The 21,582-nt window shown below is 53.5% G+C and overlaps 3 protein-coding genes across 8 annotated transcripts; 2 read left to right on the plus strand and 1 right to left on the minus strand.

The window, feature by feature from the left end:
- Positions 1–329: 329 nt before the first annotated feature.
- Positions 330–4,377, plus strand: PDCD7 (programmed cell death 7). Its single transcript, XM_080607841.1, has 5 exons — positions 330–1,169; positions 2,076–2,214; positions 2,548–2,784; positions 3,401–3,488; positions 3,869–4,377. Exons 1-5 carry the CDS (start codon positions 375–377, stop codon positions 3,984–3,986), a joined length of 1,377 nt encoding a protein of 458 aa, XP_080463967.1. The 5' UTR covers positions 330–374; the 3' UTR covers positions 3,987–4,377.
- A 155-nt stretch (positions 4,378–4,532) lies between these two features.
- On the plus strand, positions 4,533–21,503 carry UBAP1L (ubiquitin associated protein 1 like). Of its 6 annotated transcripts, XM_080607833.1 has the most exons (6): positions 4,533–8,600; positions 10,062–10,784; positions 11,609–11,806; positions 14,834–14,935; positions 15,890–18,110; positions 18,818–21,503. In XM_080607833.1, the coding sequence occupies exons 1-5, from the start codon at positions 8,469–8,471 to the stop codon at positions 16,022–16,024; spliced, it is 1,290 nt and encodes a 429-aa protein (XP_080463959.1). In that variant the 5' UTR covers positions 4,533–8,468; the 3' UTR covers positions 16,025–18,110; positions 18,818–21,503. The 6 variants fall into 6 exon arrangements, with proteins under 6 accessions (XP_080463959.1, XP_080463956.1, XP_080463957.1 ...); XM_080607830.1 differs by lacking the exons at positions 15,890–18,110; positions 18,818–21,503 and having other exon boundaries at positions 4,533–7,805; positions 8,445–8,600; positions 14,834–15,877; XM_080607831.1 differs by having other exon boundaries at positions 8,467–10,784.
- KBTBD13 (kelch repeat and BTB domain containing 13) lies at positions 19,684–21,423 on the minus strand (the record flags this gene model as incomplete). The annotated part of the gene is made up of 1 exon (XM_080607842.1): positions 19,684–21,423. The coding sequence occupies one exon, from the start codon at positions 21,421–21,423 to the stop codon at positions 20,047–20,049; it is 1,377 nt and encodes a 458-aa protein (XP_080463968.1). The 3' UTR covers positions 19,684–20,046.
- Positions 21,504–21,582: the final 79 nt, after the last annotated feature.

Genomic DNA, 21,582 nt, shown 5'->3' on the forward strand with positions numbered 1-21,582 from the left:
GAACTTGAAGGTTTGTTTTGTTCCGGATTTTAGCTTTTTGGTTTTGAACTGGTGCGGACGAACGATAAAAGGCGATGCTGGTGGGGCTCTAACGCTTTAACGCGTCGTAAAAACGTGTCACGAAACGAAGGGGCCCCACCTTGGCCCCTTCCAGCCTGGGGGGGGGGGGGGGGGGTTGCTCCTGTCCCTGCTCCTCCCTGGGGCCCGGCTGCAGCGGGCCCTTTCCCCGCACCCGCTGCCGGAGGGCCCCGGCCCCCGCCGCCGCCCGGCGATAAAGCACGGCGGCACGGCGCTGGCCTCGCCCACCGCGGCCACAACCCCCGCCCCGCGCCATCAGCCCCGCCCGCTCCCTCCCGCACCTCCCTCTCCCTAAGATGGCGGCGCCGCCGCCGCCGCCGCCGCCTTTCCCGGGCCGCTTCGCACCGCCGCCGTTCCGCGCCTTCCCCCCGGGGCCTTTCCCCCCCGCTCCTCCGCCTCCCTCCGCGCCCTTCCCCGGCCCCTCGGGCCGCCCGGCTCCCCCCTTCGCGGCGGCGGCGGCGGCTCCCCCGCCGTTCCTCCTGCCCCCCGAGGCCGCTCCCTACTTCCCGGCGCCTCGCCCCGCCGCCGCCCCGCCGCTCTTCCCCCCGTGGCCCTCAGCCGAGCGGCCCCCGGCCGGCCGCGGGGCCCCGCCGGGCGATGCGGAGGCGGAGGAGGAGGCTCAGCAGCGGCAGCGGGACGAGCAGTGGCTGGCGCAGTTCCTGGCCCGCCGCCGCCGGGCTCCCCCCGCTGCTGCTCCTCCTCCGCCGGTGCCCCCCGGTGCCAGCCCCGAGGCCGGGCGGAGGCTGGCGGTGACGGCCCTGGGGCTGGTGGCTCGCCTGGCCGCCGCCTGCCGGGCCCTGAGGCGGCTGGAGGCCGAGGGGGACGAGGAAGGATGGGGCGAGGTGCGGGTGGAAGCCGAGGCGGTGAGGTCGGAGCTGCGGGAGGCCGTGAGGCCCCTGAGGGAACCCGGCTACCTGCGGGAGCTGGGGAGGAAGGCCGAGAAGGCGAGGAAGAGGAGGCAGCGCCTCCAAAGGAGGAAGCAGGAGGCCAAGGCGGCCAAGGAGGAGGAGGCCGCCCGAGCCGCCGAGCGGGAGGCCGAGATCGACCGGTGGAGGGCCAAGTGCATCCAGGAGGTGGAGGAGAAGAACCGGGTATGGCCTCCGGCGCCGGGCGGCCTCATCCTGCCGTCCCCTCGCACCCCATGGGTGCTGCGCCAGCATCACGCCAGCCTTCATCCTCCGTGGCTCCTGATGGGCCAAGGAGGTTCAGCGGCGCCCACAGCCCTTGGTGGCTTCTGGAGAGGCCCTGGCGGACATCTCGGCTGTGCCACATCCGTGGCCCGGCGGGTGCGGTTAAATGAGCTCAGGTGCACGCAGAGGTCTTCGTTTGTGGTCCTGAGCTCGCAGCCTCCCCGTGCCACAGCACCTGCTGTGCACCCAGCAGCCGTCAGCAGGGTTTGGTGCCTCGGCCTTGCTGCCTGCTTTGTCCCTGCAAAGCTCGTTCGTAAGGTTTTCTGTCTCGTGGGGAAGTAAGACGGCTCCAAAGCAAAAAACAAAACAACCAACCAACAAAACTCTCAAATCAGGCTCGATGTGAAGTGTTGTAGGCACCTCTTTGTTGGCTGCTGGTCAAAGATTCACCCCTCTAGGGGTGCTGGGCCCGTTGCTGGGGAGGTGCAGAGCAGCTGTGAAAGGTTTGGCATTGAAACTCTGCCATGTTAATGGTCTGTAACTGCACAGCTGTAAAACCTGTGTGGTTTACATTTATCGTGCATTTTTGCTAATTTTCTGAAGCTAACGGTTGTTGGGCTTCACAAATTCAACAGCTATTCTGGCCCAAATTTATGAGTAGCTCAGCATTTATTTATTTTGTCCTAAAGTCTATTAGGTTTTGACTTTTTGGTAAAGGAGATCAGATGTTTGACTGACTTGCTATGATCGTGTTACTAGGAAGTTGTTTTGATCTCCAGGGCTTTGCTCATCTTTTTAAAAGTACCTTTTCTTGTCTGTGGGGGATATTTCATGCATCTAGTTGTTTTTTTTTCCTTTCCTTTGCAGGAGCGGGAACTTAAGGCTGCTGCAGACAGTGTCTTATCTGAGGTCAGGAAGAAGCAAGCAGACACAAAGAGAATGATGGACATCCTGCGTGCCTTAGAAAAGCTTCGGAAACTGAGAAAAGAGGCTGCTGGCAGAAAAGGTTAATTAGGAGAATTTTTCCAAACTTTTCCAGTTGCGCTTGCAGGAAATAGTGTGATGTGGAAGGTACAGTTTGGAAAAGCTGTTTCTTAATCAGTGGGTTTAGTTACATCGTTATGCGAGAATAGTTATCAAATGCTGAACAGCAAATTGGATGCAGTGGCTGCAGTCCTATGTTTCCAAGCTCCTCCTTATCACAAAATGCTTCTGTCAAGGTAATTGTTAGCAAGGTTAGGCTTATGCTTCTCTTACGTTTTGCCAGCTCCACTCTCTGGTCTGTTAACAGAGCCTCTTCTCAATCTGAAAATTTTAAATTAATCCTTTTTCTCTTTAGGTGTTTGTCCGCCTCCCTCAGCAGACGAAGCATTTGAAAGTCAGGTAGAAAGTCTCAAAACATTGCTAAAAAACCGGACAGAGCTGTACGAAGCTGAGGAGAGAGCATTAAGAGTTATGTTGGAGGGAGAACAGGAGGAAGAACGGAAGAGAGAAATGGAGAAGAAACAGAAGAAGGAAAGGGAAAAACTTCTACAGCAGAAACGTGAAATTGATTCCAAGCTCTTTGGGGATCCAGGTAGATCCTGCATGCCGTACATCACTGTATTGTTTTTTTCATCTCTTAGGCGCTGGGTTTAAATTACAGGAGCAAAAATAGCTGAGAAAGAAGTCATCTGCTGGAGTAATTTATGCTTAGAGGAAAAGATGGGATAAACGTAGAGAAATAACTGCTTTTAACAAATGTGGTGCAAGAAGAACTGTTTAGCTCTTCAGCATAGACTGCAGTATTTCTCAAGCTGACTCCATAATATTTTGCAAGAAGAGGTTGTAGATGAGCTGAAGTAGGAATAAACAGAGTAGATTGAAGACTTCCTGCACCCGGTGGATGCTTTAGCTGGTGATTTGGTAAGCGTGACCTGGGTGGTTTGTAAAGATTCAATGTCCATATGTTCCCCTTATTTAGAGGATGGAGGCAGGAAAAAGTTTTGCTAGTCTTGAGTTTGCTCTGACAGCTCTGGTAAGGATGAAGAGACGTGCAAAGCATCTAAATAATCCTTAACATGCTGCGTAGGTAAAGATCCCAAGTTAGGTTGGGGAGTAACAAATGAGTTGGCAAATCTGGGGCTTCTAAGACTTCCTAGAATCGAAGGTGTCTCTGGTTTATTGAATAATTTCTGTCTGTGTTTTAACAGATGAATTTCCTCTTGCCCATCTACTGCAACCCTTCAGAGAATATTACTTACAAGCCGAGCATTCTGTAGCAGCGCTAATCCAGATCAGGTAGAAATAAAATCTTTAATTTAGTGTCTAACGTGACAAGTACTGCTTGTTGAGACTGTAAAATTTTATTTACTTCATTAACTTCCAAGTATGATTGTGCAATGAATTCTTCTGATTTTTTTTTTCTCTCTTGGTTAAGTATCTACCTTCTAGCTCAATAAAGTTGTATCCAGCAGACATCCGTGTGAAGCAGAGTGCACTTCCATGTTTAACTGTTGCCTTTACTGTATCAGTATATTAAAATTTTCACATTTCTGCTTTGAAAAAAAATGTTTCAGAGCACGGTTTACAGTTGTTTTGTGTAATGGTTGGCATGAACAAATATGTGTGTAGGTATATAATCTTATTGCTCCTCTCAGACAAGACTTTCTCTCTTAAAGGCACGAATGGGATCAGTACCTGGTGCCGGCCGATCACCCCGAAGGAAGCTGCATCCCTCCAGGATGGGTTCTTCCAAGTCTCCCCACAAACGACACTTGGGCCACTGCTGTCAGATAATTTAGAAATAAATTATTTTAACTTCGAAGGAATGTTTCATTCTAGTTGGGTGCGTAAATGTGAGAGGATCCAAAGAGGAGGTCTCGTCCTTGGGTCCTGTTTCTGGTGGCCAAATACTGGAATATCTGGAAGAAAACAGTAAGAAATGTTTTTGTTTTCTGACTCTGGAGGGAAATATCTGAGCAAGTCCAAAGCTCTCAGGCCTCTTGCGGCACAGAATTACAATCCTGCTGTGAGTTTTTGTTAACAAATCTCTATCTTAATAAAGTAACATTGCTGACGAGGTTATTTGTGCCAGTATTCGTGTGCTATTTTTAGTGACTTTTATCTTTATAAGCCTAAATCAAGATGTTGAAATCTCCAGAAATAAAAACGTTGTTTAAAAAAAAAAGATCATTAGTAACATGTTTTTCTTTTTAAATGAAACATGTCAAGCATTGCTTTCAAAATAGTTTCTGTATTTTTTTGCGTAGAAACGAACATGTTACAAGTTTAAACAAATTCTAAGTACAAACAAGACATATGTTTTTAAAGCTTGATTAAAGCAGCTGTTGACATTTTGCTTTTCTGGACTAGAACTGGTACGACAACATGGAAAATATTACCTGTTGTGTTGAAATAAGTCAGTCAGACGTGATTATATATAAATCTGATAAATAAGCCTGCTGGAAAAAAAATACAATCTGAAGTTTAACCTACTTTAATTATTTTTGCCTGTATAGCTATTTTCTATAGAGACAGATCATTTACGTAACATTTGATTAAAAATGCAGCTCTATTTTATGTTTTTTCTTTTTTTTTTTGTAGAGAATAAACAGAGAAAATTGGATTTTTTTTTTTTCATTTGAAGTTTTTTTGCTCCTAGGGAGAGATTTGTTCTAGTACATCAAATACAACCCAAGCTATGCAGAGAGTTGCTGGCAAAAGGTTTGTGTGAAGGAACTTCTCCCTCCTACAAGGTGACACAGGCTTATGGTATCAAAGCCTTCCATGTCCTGGACAATTTGCTTAAAACAGCGATGGCCCATATGGTTTTGGGGCTTTGCTTGTCTACGCAGATTGTCGTGGCATCTTTCCAGTGTTGCAGTCCTATTCTCACTTAGCCCTAATGTGTGGGAATGGATTCAGCTTTTCCAGTTCCTTATCTCTTAGCATCACAGCATTGTGTAATTCCTGGAGGAGGCAACACATAATTGCCTACTCTGAGCTGATAAATTCAGCGCTTAACTTTGGGCTTATATGTAATGTCAGTGGCTGAAGCTTCGCATTGATTTCTGTTAATAATAAGGGAGCACTAACTAGTAGTTTTTGATAGAGCTAAGATTTGTCTAAGTGCAGAAGTTTGCGGTTCTTGCTCCAGCGTATATTGATTGCCAACCTATAGCACCACAAAATACAGATCACCATGAAGTCCTCTAAAGATTTGGGTTCCGATTTGCGTGTCCATACATCTCCCCTTCCCTACCGTGACTTCCAGCTTCACGTTGCTCCAAGACCTTCATGGGTAGCCCAGGTCCTGGGGGTTTTACTTAACAAAAAAAGCAAAAGTTCAAACAGCATAGAAACTGTTGCAGGACCAACACTTTCAATTCGAGAAGCTAAGTGACCAGAGGATGCTCTGCTTAAATAGTTAGGCTCCTTATCCCATCAACATGTCTGGTGAGGCAGGCTAACCGCCTAAGCTGCTGTAATCTTGAAGCTGTCAAAGTCGGGTGCTTGTCTGACTGTGCAACAATTTAAAGACCTAAGCAGTGGATAAGCAGGCAGTGTAAAAGCAACCCTCTTCTCCGTGCCTTGTGAGACAAGCTACGTGATTGCATCCACCGGTAAGGATAACTTTATATTATTGATAAAAATAAGAATTGAAAATGCCAGCAAATCATTAAGGTATACTTCAATCTTACAAGCTTGCTGTGGTTTATTCTGTGTATTTGCTCTTGTCTAATGATGTCTGCATTAAAACATTTTATATTTTAAGAGAGAAAGAATTTGAAGCCACAGCTGGAAGAGGAGTGGTTGAAATCTCAAAAGAACTTGTAAAATACATGGGAGATGGGCCATTGATTTTTAAAAAAAGGGGGAAAAAAAACACAACAAAACCTTTATGTACTCAGATTCACTCTTAAGATTCAGATTTGTCTTAGTAAGGTATTTCCTACTACTCTAAGTGCAACAACAAATATCCCACAAGAAGAGGGGTTTGTTACGAGTTTCCAGGACTCGTTTGCATCCTGTTCCTTCCCCGGTCTCGGTGCAGTTTTGGTTTCTTGTTCTTGTAAGGCTCACCCTGTCCTGATGGGTGCCTGCTCCTTTGCCAGCCTGCCTTTGATGTGAAATTGGGCAGGGCTGGCATGAAGCAGCAGAGGTCGGAGCCCTGGCAGAAGCTGCTTTCTGGTGTGAGCCGTGTTTACCAGTGACCCCCGCCTGCTCCTGTCTAGGAGTGTTTCCACAGTCATTGCTCCTCACCCTGATGGACTTTCCCCCCCCCCTTTTTTCTTTAAGCAGCTGGTTTGGGAGTTAATATTGGTGGGAGCCTTTCCTAGCGCCCGCCGTTAGCGCAGTACCGCAGCAGATGAGGACACCAAGGGCCTGTTCTGTTCCCGTATGAGGACAGCAGGACTTTGGTATGGGCTTAACCACGTTGCCGCTGCACCCTACAACACAGCTTTTTCTCTGTAAATGAGCCTGGGTCTTTTGGAGACCGTTCCAGATGCTGGACAGCAAGATACCCCTCTCCTTTCACCCGAGCCCAGCTGGCAGTGCCGGGTGCCACACAGCTGTCGGGATGTGTGGGTTTGCACCAAACCGGGCCGCCCGCAGCAGGCAGGGGCCGCGCCGTGACGTTAACGAGCCGGGGAAAACGGGGACAACGTGGTTTCGATGACAGATGTTTCCCTGCCTTCCCTTCGTCAGCACTTGCAGGGATTGTAACTTGGGCTGAGCCCTCTCAGGCTGGGCAGCAGATGGCTCCCGGCACGTTGCACCGCGCGGGCTCGCGGCAGCACACGTGCGGGGCCGGCAAAGCTGGTTAGGGGCTCCGGGGATTTGGGGCTCCTGGCGTCAGCAGCTGGGTGACAGCTCCGTGTAGTTGTGATCAGAGCAACAAGTGGTGCCGAGCAACTCTGTTTCGCTCTTAATTCAAAACAGTTTGTCTCATTCCTTTCCAAAGGTAAGGAGCTGCCTTTCTCGAATGCCATTTCCCATTTTCTTTATTTTTACATTAAATTAACAGGCAGCTTTTTGTTCCCTGAATACATTCTGCCGCTTATTTTCTTTTCATGGGGTGTTTATCTTCTTCATCATAGAGGCCATTCCTTTCTAAAGGGGAAAAAAAATGTAAAGACACTTCTATGGATACAGATGTCACACAAAGTGTTTGCTGTATGACCAGCATGGCTGGTGAGGACTGGGACAAACAAGCTGCAGATTCCAGAAGTCAGACGAAGACTTACCATCACATCAGGTTTTTGCCAGTCAACGTTATAGAAAGGAAACTATTTTGTGCGCTGTCATCGCTGGGGACTTGGGACTTGATGCAACAAGTAGTGGCTTATTTTTTACTAAACTGAGTCATTTATGCAGAACCGATGGCTACACGATCGCAGTAATATTTTCCACGCCACCATTCCCAGTTCATCAGAAATTTTTCTCTCCCCGGCCATTCCTAATCCTAAAACACATCACGGTGCTTAAAATGAGCAGCTGGTTCTTAGCAGCTAATCTCCCCTTAAAATGGCTCGTTCAGCATCCCTCTGACACCGTGGCTTGCACCAACGTGAACCTTGGCAAAAGCTACTGAAGCAGAAAATAGGAATAAAGGTAGGGAATAGGAATAAAGGTAGAAATTAGGAATAAAGCGCAGGTGCTTCTGTAGCTCTGTGTTGGGGAGAGCTATGGACACCAGCCCAGTAACACAGCGACACGGTGATGGTTCCCCTGGTGTGGCAGCTCCACGTGATGGCTCGGTGCGGTGTGGCAGCCACGTGCCATCTCTGCCACCCAGCCCAGGTCACTGGGAGGTGATCTCCTCCTCCTCCTCCTCCTCCTTAGGAGGAGCTGGCAGGAGCTCTACAGCAGCTTCTGTAGAGCAGTTTCTGCTCTACAGCTGGGAAAAGGGCTCAGTGCCTTGCTTGGGGAAGCAATCGGGCATACACAGGGCTGGCAAAGGGGTGGAAGCAGAGGAGAAAAATGCTCACGATCTCTGCTGAATGAAGCCATAAGCTTGGTCAGGAGTCTCAAGCTCCAAATGGCAAAGGATAGTTCGGAGAAATCTTCCTGCTATCTAGTAATTAAGACTTTGCAAATCCGGGCATTGCACACAGCAGAGCTCTTCCTCTCTCCAAAAGATCACTTGAAACAGCTCAGTTTTCTCTCCTTCCCCCCAAGTTTGCTGGGGTTACCTCACTCCCTCACAGGTGCTGGTCCTTCCATTGACATTTTTATTCCACCCCCTTTTAGACAGCAAGAAATCGGGCGGCGATAATGAGCTACCTGGATGGAGTCCCCTTCCGGACGGCCAAGAGCCTCGAAGGAGACCCAGTGGGACAAAACACCCTTATCGATGCGCCGGCCATAGACCTTCCCGACTGCACCGACATCCTCGTGAGCACCATGGTGGGTTGGCCTCTTCCACACCCCCTTCCGCTGGGATGCTGACAGGGATGCTTGTCTTGGGGAAGGGGAGGAAGGAAAACCTCCGAGTTGGTGTCCTCCCCGTCGGTTGTTGTTCAGTAGGAGTGCGAGGAGGTGAGGACCGTGTGTTTTGGGGTGGGAGGAAGGGTTTTGATTGGGTTCGGGTTTCCTTAATCCCATCCAAGCCTGAGGGAGGGATGGATGGAGGGTCTTTCCTCAACAGGAAGTTTGATTTGTCCCTGCAAAGGGCCAATTTCAGGCCCTGCTCTGGGAGCGTTTTATGGTCTGTAATCATCACAATCTCATTTATTTATAATATTTAATAAATATCTATTAATAAATCTGTCAGAGATGTGACAGGGCAATGCTACCTGTGCGGTAACATGTTTCCTGTGACATTTTGTGATCTTCCTCATCAGCCACTCCTACACTTCTGCTGAACGCACCCCCGCTGCTGTAGTGGCTTTGTCACTAGGACGCCACCACAGCACAAAATGGAGCTCAAAGGGGGTCAGAAGCCTCCCCTCGCCCCCTGCCCGCGGTTCGGCTGTGCCTTGAGCAGTCTCACCCGTAGATGGGGTCGGAGCACTGTGCTGGGGCACCCCGGGCCTTCTGCTTCCTGCAGCCTGTGGTGCTCCAGCACTAAAACACGCTCCGTTTTTGAGATTTTTTTTATTTCCTCTGGGTTTCCTTGAATCTGGAGGGGCAGGCGGGTGGCGGTCTGCAGGCAGAGGTGTCGCTGAGCTGTGTCCATCCCCCCAGCCCCACCTCAGGGGGAGGCCGCGGGCACACGTCCGTCCGTCCTTCTGGAGGCAGGCGGTGGTGGGCTGGGACGGCGTTCTCCACACGGTGTTTTCCTCGGGGAGGTTGGCTGGGGCCGGGCACAGCAGTAGCGGCAGCATTCCTGGGCCGTGAATGTGCCTGCCAGGGCTGGAGGAGGCCTTGTTTGGAGAGCGCTGGGGCACGCACAGCTTGCTTGTTCCCGGAAAGTGCTCTGATGTGAGGCTCGGACGTGTTTGAAGCTGGGTGATGTGGACACGACCCCTCTGCCCTGCGACAGGCCGTGTCCTCCTCCCAACCATGTCCTCCTCCCGGCTCTGCAGGAGGCTCGTGCCCCCCCTCTGCTCTCCCCTCTCCACAGCAGCCAAGCTAACACAACCCCCTCCCTGCCTAAAACACCTCTCCACAGGATTTTAAATACGACTAGAAGCGGTAATAACGCCGCAGCTGGCTGTTTTCCAAGTGAAAATGTTGAGGGCTCCCCATAGGGATGAGGCCGGCACTGCCCAGACCTGCAGCTCTAGTGCCCGTTGCCATCCCCAGTGGGGTCCGATCCTGGAACAACGCACAGCCTGTGTGAATTATTACGGGGCTTGCCCCGTACCTGCTGAACCGTGGTGGTGTTTTGGGTGTGCTCACTCACTGCTCCTTGCTCTCCCGCAGCACGACTTCTCGCTGGAACGAAAGGTGCTCTACTGGCTGGGGGCTGCCTCTCAGCACCAAACCTCCCGGCACCGGCTCACCACCGACACCGTCCCCACGGCCCCGCCGTGCTGGCTGCTGCTCGTGGACCCCGCTGAGGGCAGGGAGACGGCCGGGGGCAGAGCGCGGGACGGTGCGGTGCGGCGCTGCATCAGCCTCAACGCCGCCGACCAGGGCAGAGGCAGAGCCTCCGACACGGAGAGCGAGGCCGCGCGCCCGGAGGAGGACGGGTACTTGGAAGATGATGAGTATTCCTCCACCTCCTGGGAAGAAAATGACAGGGATGAGAACGTTTTCAGGAGGAGAAACCAGCATGTCTTTCAGCAGATCCGACCGAAGACATCGCCCGGCTTGCTGGAGCCGCCTCCGGAGAACGGCTACAAGGCAGCGAGCCCGGACACGGGCAAGCAGAGGCGGTCCTTGGTTTTGTTCAACAACATGAAGAACGAGCTGGAAGCAGCCAGGAGGAAGCTGGCTGCTTTGGTACATCCTTTAAATAGAGCCACGGCCGAGAACGGAGGGCTCCCAGAGCCACCAGCGCTCCCCCAGCGATCCCGAAACAACAGGAGCCTGAAGTATGGGCCGGCAGCAGCCGTGTCCTGCGCGGGAGGCTTGGTGCCAGCTCCCCCTCCAGGGCCAGCCATCCCCATGCCCCCCATCTGCAAGCACAAGCCCACGGTCCCGGTGAGCTGCTTCGCGCTCGCAGCCCTGTGCTCGGTGCCCAGGTAGGGGAGAGGCGGAGGGAGGGGGCGAAGTACCTGGTCCTGGGCTCTGGGCAGCGAAACAGAGCCGAAACAGGGCTTCAGAAACACTACACCAGGGAGAAACTTGTGCTGGGTGTCCTGAGAGCTAAGGGAAAGGTTTTGTCTGCTGGGGTTTAAACACAAGCTTTCTGTGTTGTCCTAACCAAAACACTCTTTTTTTTTCCCTAACAAAGAAGATACCTTATTTAATTTTCAATTGAAATATTTTTTTTTAAAAAGGAGGCCGGGTTTGGTGGCCTCGCCCCACAGGTGCTCCCGAGCGCTGATTTCCCTGATCTCTATCTGTAGCTGGGCATGGATTTATTTAAGTCTGGTCTTCTTTTGAGAGAAAGCTTGTGGTTAAACTGTTGTAGGTGCCCCCAAACCACGTAATAACCACTTACTGGGAGGTGCGCATCCCAGCCTCTCCAAGGCTCCATGGGCATTGCTTCCAAGCCACTGGGGAAGCACCGCGGGTCCTGCTCCCAGGAAACTCACCCATTTTTGGGGAAAAAAGGGATGTATAGCAGGGAGAGCATGCACGCGCCTGAAGGGAATTGCTCCATTTATGGGAATTTTCCTTGTGGTGTTTAACTAACGCAAGGACACACAAAGACAAGTGCCAGAGCAATGTTTTCTGCTGCCTGCCCCCACCGTGCTGGCTTGGGGACAGGCAGGGGGTTCTCCTGATGGCCATCTCACATGGGAGCCATGGAGGTGGCCCCATCCCGGTTGTCCAACACGATGTCCTGTCTTATTCTGCAGTCCCTCAGCCCCTACACCTGCCTGCCCCCGGCACGGCCGCTGGCATCCCGCAAAACCAAGCCGGATTCGGCGGCCGACCTGCTCACGGCGCTGAGCCAGGAGGAGCGCGATCTCATCGAGCCTGTCATCGCCTTGGGCTACCCGGCCCGCAAAGCCATCCTCACCCTCCAGAAGACCGGGAGACAAAGCCTGGGGCAGGTTGGTGAAGCTGGTATGGCTGAAACGATGTGGGGTGCTTTGGGGAAAATGTTTTTTGGGAAAAAAAAAAATCATCTTTCTATGGTGAGAGATTCATCTTTCCTGCTTTTGCTCAGAGAGGGCTCCCCACGGTCCTGTTCTCCTTTGGGGAAAATGAAGCCATTTATTGCATTTGGGTGTCAGAGCAGGGTTTTCTGTTAGCTGGCATGCCCACAGCTTAGCTGTAGGAAAATTGCAGCGAGTGGTGCTCAGCTTGTCAGTGAGTGATAGCGGCCGGGTGCCGCCGTCCTCCCCATCTGGTGCACGGAGCGCAGCGTTCTTCTGAAGAGCAGATCCTGCCCCCGTATATGGGAACTTTTTGCACATCGTTTTTTCTCGGCTGTTAGCTCTGTGTGACGATTTCCATACAAACACCCCGGGGATTTGCCTGGTCGCTCTCCAAACCCGAGATGCCCGCACTGGAGCAACCAGCGGCTCCGTGCAAGCGTCGCGTTCGGGTCACCGAGCGCAACCGTCGTGCTTTTGTGAGAAACCCGCTGTCCTCAGCTCCCCGGGACTGCAGGAGAGCGCTACTGCAAGCCCAGGTGGGAAGGGAAGCTTTATTTCATCAATATTAAAGGTTTCTACATAGGCAGGGAGAGGGAAATGGGAGAGCATGGCCCACAGCCATTGTGGAGGGCCATCAAACATGTCTTGTAGCAATGTCTCTCTTCCTTGTGAAGGAGCAGTGCCTCTTAAAAATGCTGCAATCCGCTCCCTTCTGTGCAAACACACGGGCTCCCGTTCTCTCGGAGAGGTGATTAATGCACCAAAATACAAGGTCTACCTTCTGTGCTGGTTTTCCCCACCAGAAGTTCCCATCTTTCCCATTTATGCCCAACACAGCCGAGATGAAACGCAAGGCCTAGCTGTTCAGGCGACCGTTACAAGCACAGAACTACCAAATTAGGCTACGACCTTCCTGGAAAATATGTTTCAAGTTAAAAACAAGGGCTGTGGACGCTCTTCATTGCTTGCTGGTGTCACACGGGGTTTCAGTGTGTGACGATGACAGCTTCAAACAAGAAGATTGACTGTGGCACCAGATGGTAGCCAAAAATTGTTCCGTTTCTTTGCAGTGTCAAGCAAAGCTGGCAGAGCCCACCCTGGGGGAGCTAGCAAACTTTTCTAAGTCTGCTGCCTTAACAAGGCGATGCCTCCTCAGTTTTGCTGGAAAAGCTTCTCTAAAAGGCTCTGTCAGGCTTGGGGTCGCCCTGACACGCCAGGGGTTCATCTGCTGGGGTAGGGAGTCACGGACAAGAGCTGAACCCTACAAGAGCAGAGGGCAGAAAGGCACCACTGGTGCAAGGAGCCTCAGCTCCTGCCTGGGGAGCCTCAGCCTGTGCATGTCCCTGGATGGCCGGGCTCTTAGGGAATCCGTAATACAGCAAAACCCCAGCTCTGCTGCCTTGCCAAAGCACACACCTGCCCCTTTCCTCCTCCATGAGATTTGGCTGTCTTCCCCCAAGCAACAGCTGAGATCTTCAGCGCTTCCTACAAGCCTTTCATCTGCTGACCCATCCGGCTGTGGCTCCCCAAGGCTCGCTGCTGCTTGCGGAAGCTGTGTCCTTGGTGGAGGCTCAGTGCTGGAGGGGTGGCACCAACAGACAGGTTCGCACAGCCCTGGCCACGTTTCCCCGTTCCTTCACCATGAAATTGCCATTGGGGAAACATCTGGTGCTCGGGCATGGGAGGCTAACCCCTGCTTGAGGCTTTGGCTTCACGTCCAGGTGGGTTATAAGGAGCCTCCCTGAGACACCGCCACGAGCTGCTGCTGCAAGGTGGTAATGTTACGGGTGTGCAGAAGCTCGCTGCAGCTCTGTGTGCCCGTTGGATGTTCCCCATCACATTCCTGCACTGGAAAACCAAGCACCGAGCTTGCTGGCCCTCGACCATGCTCCTCCTGGGGCTAGGAGAGCCTCCTGCTGCTTCCCCAGCGAGCCATCAGCCCCATGCTGAACCCAGGAGGTGAGCAGGTCAACGTATTTAAAAACCTGTTTTTGTTTAGTCTTGAGGGTGTATATGTATTTTCTTTAATGATAAAAATCGTGGAGTTGACAGCGGGACAGATTTCGTGCACGGCTGGAGCAGCGTGTCAGACTGCCAAGCCTGGCTGCGTTCTGCTCTGAACGTGGGGAGCAGCTCTCCCTGTGACGGGGCAAGAAAACGCAGCGATGGTCTGGTTTTTTAGTTAGTAAGGTGATGAGGAAAATCTAACCACGTTATGAATGCCAACGACCAGCGAATAACTTGTGTTTGAGCTGAAAAGCCGCTCTTTAAGGCTTAAATTTTAAAAAATTCTTACTCTGTTGCAGGGGAACTAGCTGTTTAGCCAAGCTATATAAGCTCAACATTTGAGGGACTTTTTTGGCCTTTTTGTGTGTTTTATCGTCTTTTACTTCATCCTCTCCTTGGCTACGGCACAGCTGAAGAGGGTGGAGGTCTGGGAGATGTGAATCAGCCTCTCCTTGGATGAAGCAAACACGGTTTTGGGGAGACCCCCGGGCTCCTCACCATCTCTCCAAGCAGCCATTTCCATATATATTTTTTTCCACTATTGTATAGCTCATTTATTATTGTCTGTCACACATGTTTTTGGACAGTGAATGATTCTCGTGGTATTCCAAGGATACCGCTGGGAATTGTGCTGTCAGCACTCCAAGAACAATGAGGAAAGCCAAAAATAACTGTTTGCTTTCAGTAATGACAGCACACAGGCCTCCCCTGGGGCCGGGGGGGTTCGCACGGGTCCCACGGGGGCCCGGGGCTGGGAGCATCAAAGGGAAGCTGGGGTTAGGGATCAGCGTGCACCTGGCATTTCACCCAGACGGGCTCTGCTTAATGAAAAAATATATAAAAAAAACAGCTTTCAGATGGTTGCTTTGTGTTCCGGATGGTTCAGATGTTTGCTCTGCCCCCGCGTCGCTCTGTTCCCACCCTGGGAGCGCGGTGCCTGCCGGGTTTAACCCTCCTCGTCTTCTCCTCCAGTTCCTGGGCTACCTCCGGGCCTGCGACCGGCTGCTGAAGCAGGGCTACGAGGAAGGGCAGGTGGAGGAGGCCATGGAAATGTTCCAGTACTCGGAGAACAAGGTCAGAGCGGCGCGGTGCCCAGCCTTTTGTCCTGGGGGCGCACGGTCCCACCCGCCTGCCTCCTGTGCAGCCTCCTGCCGGGTCGGGGCCCGGTGCTCAGCCAGCAGTGAGCCCACACACGCCGCAGCCCGGACTCAAACCCCCAGGGTGATGTTGCGTGGCCACAAAGGCTCGCAGAGGATCGTCTCCCTCCTTGTTCTTGCCCTGCCGTGCGAGCACGATGCTCGCTCAGCCCCGGTGTGAATCCCGTCCCCAGGCACACCAATGTCCGTGCTCGCTCCCTGCCTCCTGGGTCCCCACCGGCGTGTCCCAGGTGCAGGACCACGCATCCCGTGCTCTGTTCTCCGTCAGCAATCCCGTTTTGGCTGCCGGCAGTTAAGGGTGAAAGGACTTGCACAGTGCACAGAGCCAAGCGGAGGAACTCTCTGAGCCACGTTGGTGCTGTCGGACGTGATGCCGGCCGTCACAGCACGTGGCCTCACACTGCTCGCCTCTGACGAGGGGTTCAGCACCAGGATGGTGCCTGATTCTTGGATCTGTGAGGTTGTGGCTTGCTGAGGACAGGGCCCGGGTGAGGTGTTGTGGTGGGGCCCATGCTGAGCAAGGGGGGAAGCAGAAGAAATTAATTGCAGGCTGCTTTCCTCGGCCTGGCGTGGTAGTTCTACAACGCAAACACGCGGCTGGAATTCATATTAAACTTTATAAGGAATAAGTGAGGTTAGAGGCCGACTTCATTAACCGTTTCTTATTTTTAAAGTTGCCTAAAGAAAGACTTTGTAAAACTAGCACTTGGCCTGCTCCCTTGGTCTGCTCCGGCAGCGGGAGCCGTGGTGCCCCTCAGCCGTAACACAGCCCTGTGGGATTATCTGGCCCCGCCGCACCGTGCCCGCTGACATGGGGCACTGAAGGCATCCTGACGATAAAATCACTCCTTTCTCTTCCTCCCCCTTCCAGGCAGCCGAATTCCTGCACTTGTTAGCTCAGTTCAACGACATGGGCTTCCAGCAGAACGAAATCAAAGAAGTCCTCCTGCTTTGCGGGAACCAGAGAGACAAGGCGCTGGAAGAGCTCATGATGAAGAGGCAGTGAAGGCGCCCAGCACCGATGGGCAGCTCCGTCCGGGACACCCAGCACTCATCCTGCTGCTCCGTCCCCTCCCGGGCAGCGAGCAGCAGCGTACCAGCGTGGGTTCTCATCCCGTCCGGGGACATCCATCACGCGCCGGTTTGTCACTGCGCCGAGGCAAAGGCTTCGCATCGGCAGTGTTTATCTCCTCACCCACACATATCCACCCTCGAGCGACTCTGCTGTTTAGATTAGGGGGGATGAGATCCAAGCTGCCTTTCGCTTAGACTGTGCGAAAGCAGAAAGCGAGCCTTCTCCCTGCACCTGGGGAACGCGCAGCTCCTGCGGCTTGTTTCGGCAGCGCCGTGTTTACAAATAGAGCCACACGCGGTGATATAAATCATCAGAAGAGGGTGCTTTCATAAAAGCCGAGTGCTTTCACAGAAACGCCACTTCTTCCTTTCTTGGGAAGATTCTCAGCTGACTTAATGACGTTTGGATATTGTAATTGAAACCTAGCCGGATCAACTTGGTGTCTCCTTCTGAACAAGAAACTGGAGAAAAATGCGCAGCTCAGTGAAGGGTTTGGAAGGAAAACAGGCTGCCGTTGTTCTAGGTAACTAATACACTGCTTTTACCCAGCACAATGAAAAACGGCTTGTGCAAGGCTTCACGCTCAGGAAACTCCATGAAATCTGAGCAGGGAGATGAAGGACTGGCTCAGCTCTGCCTTTCATTAGGCAAATTCAGGGGATGCTTCCCTAAATTGTGGAGACAGCGGCTCAAAAGTAGGCTAAGCACAAACATCAGGATCAGGAAAATCTGGATGCCTGGGGGAGTTTTTGTGTGTAACTAAGTACAGAGACTGGGAGCTTCAGCTCACCGTACAGGATGTGTCTCGTGTTTTGGCAGCGTAACGATGGGTAGTGTTTTTGTATAAAAGTACATTATTTCCCTGTGAATTAGATACAGATGTAATTTCTTTGAGTAAAGATGCTTGGAGGGGTTCTTATAAAAAAGTGTCATTGTCTTTTCCTATGAAAATGCCAACTGGCACAATGTAGCAGGGACAATTCTTATTAATTAGTCGCAAAGTATTTACCACTTTTCCACTGTGTCCTTCCAAGCGATCTCCTTGCCCAATGCATTAAAATGCATTAATCAAATTAAAACAATGTGTCCCTGCTCCACTCTTCTTTGGGTAGCTCTCAAAACAATGGCATGCAGGTGTAGCCCTCCACGAACGCCTCCATCCTTGCCCAGTGGCAGAGCGAAGAGGACACTTTGCATCCAGATTTTGGGGGAACTGACCTGTCCGTACCCAAGGATGGGCGTTTAATGCCTGCAACATCATTAATATAATTGAGAAGCAAAATGAGGCACCTCCTTGTGTGGCCACAAGAGATATTCTGCAAGGAAAAGGATGAGGAAATTGGTTGATGGAGCATGGGGTGGTGATCCCATCCCATCCCATCCCATCCCATCCCATCCCATCCCATCCCATCCCATCCCATCCATCCGTGGAGGCTGGCTGTGTCTTGCCTTCCTTGCAGCAGGTGGGAGCTCCCATCCCCACTTTTCCTGCAGGAGCCTTTGCTTTGGTTATACAAGCTTTTATTTTCGATACGGCCCTTATAAGGCAAGTCCATTCTACAGACAGCTTTTCGTTACGTTCGTCCCTGCCAAGATGATGTCACCTTAAACAGAAACTTGCAAGAGGTTAAGCTGTGATTAGATAGATCGCTCCGGCTCCGGCTGCAAGCTTTGGCGGAGTAAACACCATTAAGATTCAGAGGGGCAGATAACGGTGGTGTGCTCGTGCCAGCACCGCATAACATCGAGTGCTAAATTCTGGTGCAGCAAAGCAGATCTGCAGCATCGTGCCCACTCACTGTGCAAGGGCTGAACAGCCTCTCACGCTGGCTCATGATTTTTCCCCCCCCCCCTACTTGCAGAGGTACAAACAGCATCTTTTTTCTCCCTCTAAAAATTGCCTCGTGTTACGTTCTGTACCGCGCTCTGGGTGGACGGATGCAACCGAGTTACTCATCTCTTGGGAACGTCCATGCCCCGCTCCCCAGTGCCTGCCAAGGCTTGCCTTTTCCATCAGGTGCTACACTTAAAAAAAAATATTTTCCCTTTGAAAACCTGTGAACTGCTGGGAAAACAGTGCACGAAGGTGGGGGAGAAATTGCATGGCTTGGTTGTTCCGGAGCTGGAAGGAATGGGAGAGGCTGCCAAGTTAAACTGTCTTGGGTTAGTCACAGAAGCTGCCATAAATATTTGAGTAACAGAAATGATTTTAACTTTATTTTAATGGAGGCTTTAAGCCCGTTGTTCAGCTTAACGTGGTTTAAAGAAGCATGCTCCCATGTGCTGCTTCCAGTTGGGAGAAGACGGAGTGAAATGTTAATTGCCTTCGTCTAGGAAGGGAGCACGGATTTGACTCAATGGGATTTATGCTCGCAGTGTGCTCAGCGGCTCTTCCGAATTCCTCGTGGGGTAACACACGAGGTTACAAAAACCAAAACTGATGGGGCAGGAGGGGGAAGGCAGCCTTGTCGTGGGGAGCCAGTGTGGGGCTGCTCCTGGGCAGCCCCAGTGTCCCCCAGCTCCCCCGTGCCACCATCAGACCTGCACCTCCACGAGGACCTGGGGCTGAGCTCTCTGGGTCCCCAGACCAAGCAGGACGGTGGCTTGGCCGGGGGGTGGAGGGCAAATGGGGGCAGGCGCATGAAGTGGTTTAAATATGGACATGGATGCAAGCTTGGGTTTTCTTGTTTATTTTGGTGATGTTGTTTTTTTTCTCAAATGCAGCCTGTTCCGAAAATGCTGAGAACTTGGCGAGGGCCAGTGGTGTGAGCGGTGGAGATGTCCCAGCTGGTGTGCCCTGACCCCCAGGGGAGGGGAGCAGGGGCAGCCTGGTGCACGGGAGCCTGGATGGGCAATATTTGGGGTCTGCTGCCAGCTTGACTCCTCATCCCCATCCCGCCGGAGGGACAGCAGCGTGAGGCGCTTGCCAAGGGGGGTGAGGGCAGCCCTTCTCTGAACACCCCCAGAGCAAAGCCACGAGCTGGCAGAGGGGCTGACATCCTCCAGAATTTTGGGATTGTGGCTGCCCGGGAAAGCTCAGCTGGTTACGGAGCTCCACTGGCCGAGGACACCTGGGAACCTGTCCTCTCCTTCCCTTTTCACACCCTCCGTATCTCTGAGGTTTGCCATGCCCTAAAAAGCCCCCTCTGGCTTAAACGAGAGGAGAGCTAGCGCTTGTCTCTGCGTTGTGTCTCCCTGGAGGAGTCAGCAGCTGGCTGTCGCCCTCGAGGACACGATGGATGCTTCCCAGAGAGCCACCCATTCACCCCGGAGCGCGGCCTGCCCCCGTGCAGGTTTTTGGAGAGAAACCCCCAATTCCGAGGTCTCTCCCCTCCATCTCCCTGTGTCCCTTTGTCCCCCCTGTCCCGGGTGCAGGCGGTGCCTCCCCGGGGAGCTCGGGGCTGCCTGGGAACTGTGCTCCCGCCCGTGGCTCTGAGCGGAGCCACAGCTGAAAAAGCATTCGGCGTGTGGTCGGATAGCAAGGAGACAGGAGGGGCGTTGACGTGGGTCCCCCCTTAGGAGGTATTTCCCTTTCTGAAGGGAAAAAAAAAAAAAAAGCCACGAGAGAACAGTCATGAAAAACACAGGGCTTTTTACAGCTTTCCCTTTAATTCCAGGATGTAAAGACTAATTTCCCAGCAGAGCAGAGAGCAGGTGGGATGCTGCGCACCTTCAGAGCGGGGCCAAAATCGGTAAACCTCACGTCTGCACCTCTCCAGAGCCTGTCCTCTGCAGGAGCCACAGAGCCCTGCATGCTGTTGGCTCACATTTGGTGGGACTTTGTGCACGGCTGCCGTGAGAGCCTGCAGCCCCTTCCCCCATGGCAGGGCCAGTGTCCCCTCCAGGTCCGACGTGACACCTACATGGACCCGGGCACAGCTCCGCAGAGGAGGAGAGGAGCCCAGGGGAGCGGCCAGGTGTGAGGGGAGCATCCCGCGGTGGGACGGGGCCGCCTACGTGGCGACATCGTGGTCGCGCCGCGGCAGCCGCAGGAGGAAGGTCTGCAGGGAGCCGCTGCGCGGGAAACCTGCCCGCTCCTTCTTGAGCCTCCAGGTCTCCTCTTCCACCGAGTAGAGGAGCGTCAGCATCCTGTTGACCGTGTAGACCGTGTCGCCCTTGATGATGGCGGTGAAGAGAGCTCCTTTGCTGTTCACGAACTGCCCGGGCAGAGCCGTCCACTGCCGCGAGGTCAGGTTGAAGCAGTCGATGACGCAGCGCAAGAAGTCATCCGAGGGGCCGTTGCGCATGACGTAGAGGTTGTCGCGGTGGGCCACCATGCAGTGCCCGTAGCTCTGGTGCCGCTTGAGCTCGGTGACGGGAAGCCAGGCGTCTTGCTGGCTCTCGTACTCGTAGATGACGGTGGTGTCCAGCGGCTTCCACAGGCAGACGAAGATCTGCCCCAGGGCTTGGGCGCAGGGCGCGGCTGAGCTCGGCTGCGGCAGGTCGGAGACGAAGGTCCAGGTGTTGGAGGACACCTCGTAGCGCTCCACGGACTTCAGCGAGATCTTCTCGTACTCGCCGCCGATGGCGTAGAGGCAGCCCTCGTGGCCCACCAGCCTGACGTCGTAGCGCAGCTGGTGCGGGCTGGGGAACTCGCTCCAGGCGTTGGTGTCCGCGTCGTAGCAGAAGCTGCTCTCCACCACCTGCTTGCTGGCCCCGTAGACGCCCCCCACGATGTAGATCTTGTTGTCCATGGTCGCCATGCCGGCTAGGAACGTGCTGGCGCTCAGCGGCAGGCAGGAGAGGGTCCTCCACGTGTTGGCCTCCTCGTCCAGGTAGCAGATGGTCCTGGAGAGGTCCTCCAGGAACTCGAAGGTGGGAGTGTGGGCTCCCACGGCCACGAAGGAGCTGGGCAGGAGGGCCTCCACGTAGGCCAGCAGGTCGGCGGAGAGGCAGTCCAGGTAGTCCTCCAGCTCGGCGTAGCTGTCCCTGATGTAGAGCGCGGCGCAGTGGAAGAGGTCCAGGAGGCCGAATATGGCCGCGGCTTGGTACAGCAGGATGCAGTTGTCGGAGTTGATGGTGTTGATCAGGTACTTGGCCAAGGGCTTCACCTGCAGGAAGGCGGCGCATTCAACCGCCTGGAAGGTCTCCTCGCCGCCCAGCACCGGCCGCTCGCCCGCCAGCACCCGCAGCATGGCGAGGAACCCGGCGGCGCTCAGCTCCCCCAGCACGATCTCCTCCTGCGTGCTCTCCTTCATGCCCGAGCGGAACAGGGCACGGAAATACTCACTGCTCTCCACCAGCAGGGTCTTCTCCACCGAGAACAGCTGCCCCTCCACACGGATACGCACGCTGGCCGGTGCCCGAGCGCCGTCCTCCTCCGGGGTCATCCTCGCCCGGCTCTCAGGGGGCAGGGGACAGCCCCCGATGCTCCTCCTCGCCGTGCCCCGGCCTCCTCCACCCTTGGGCGTCTTTGCCGTGCTGCCGCCGCTCGCTTGTAATATAAATCCCGTCGGCTAAAGATAGCCCGGCTCGTGATCGGCCCCGCG

This window comes from Anser brachyrhynchus, assembly GCF_964034855.1.
Source record: "Anser brachyrhynchus genome assembly, chromosome: 11".
In the NCBI taxonomy this organism is placed as follows: Eukaryota; Metazoa; Chordata; class Aves; order Anseriformes; family Anatidae; genus Anser; species Anser brachyrhynchus.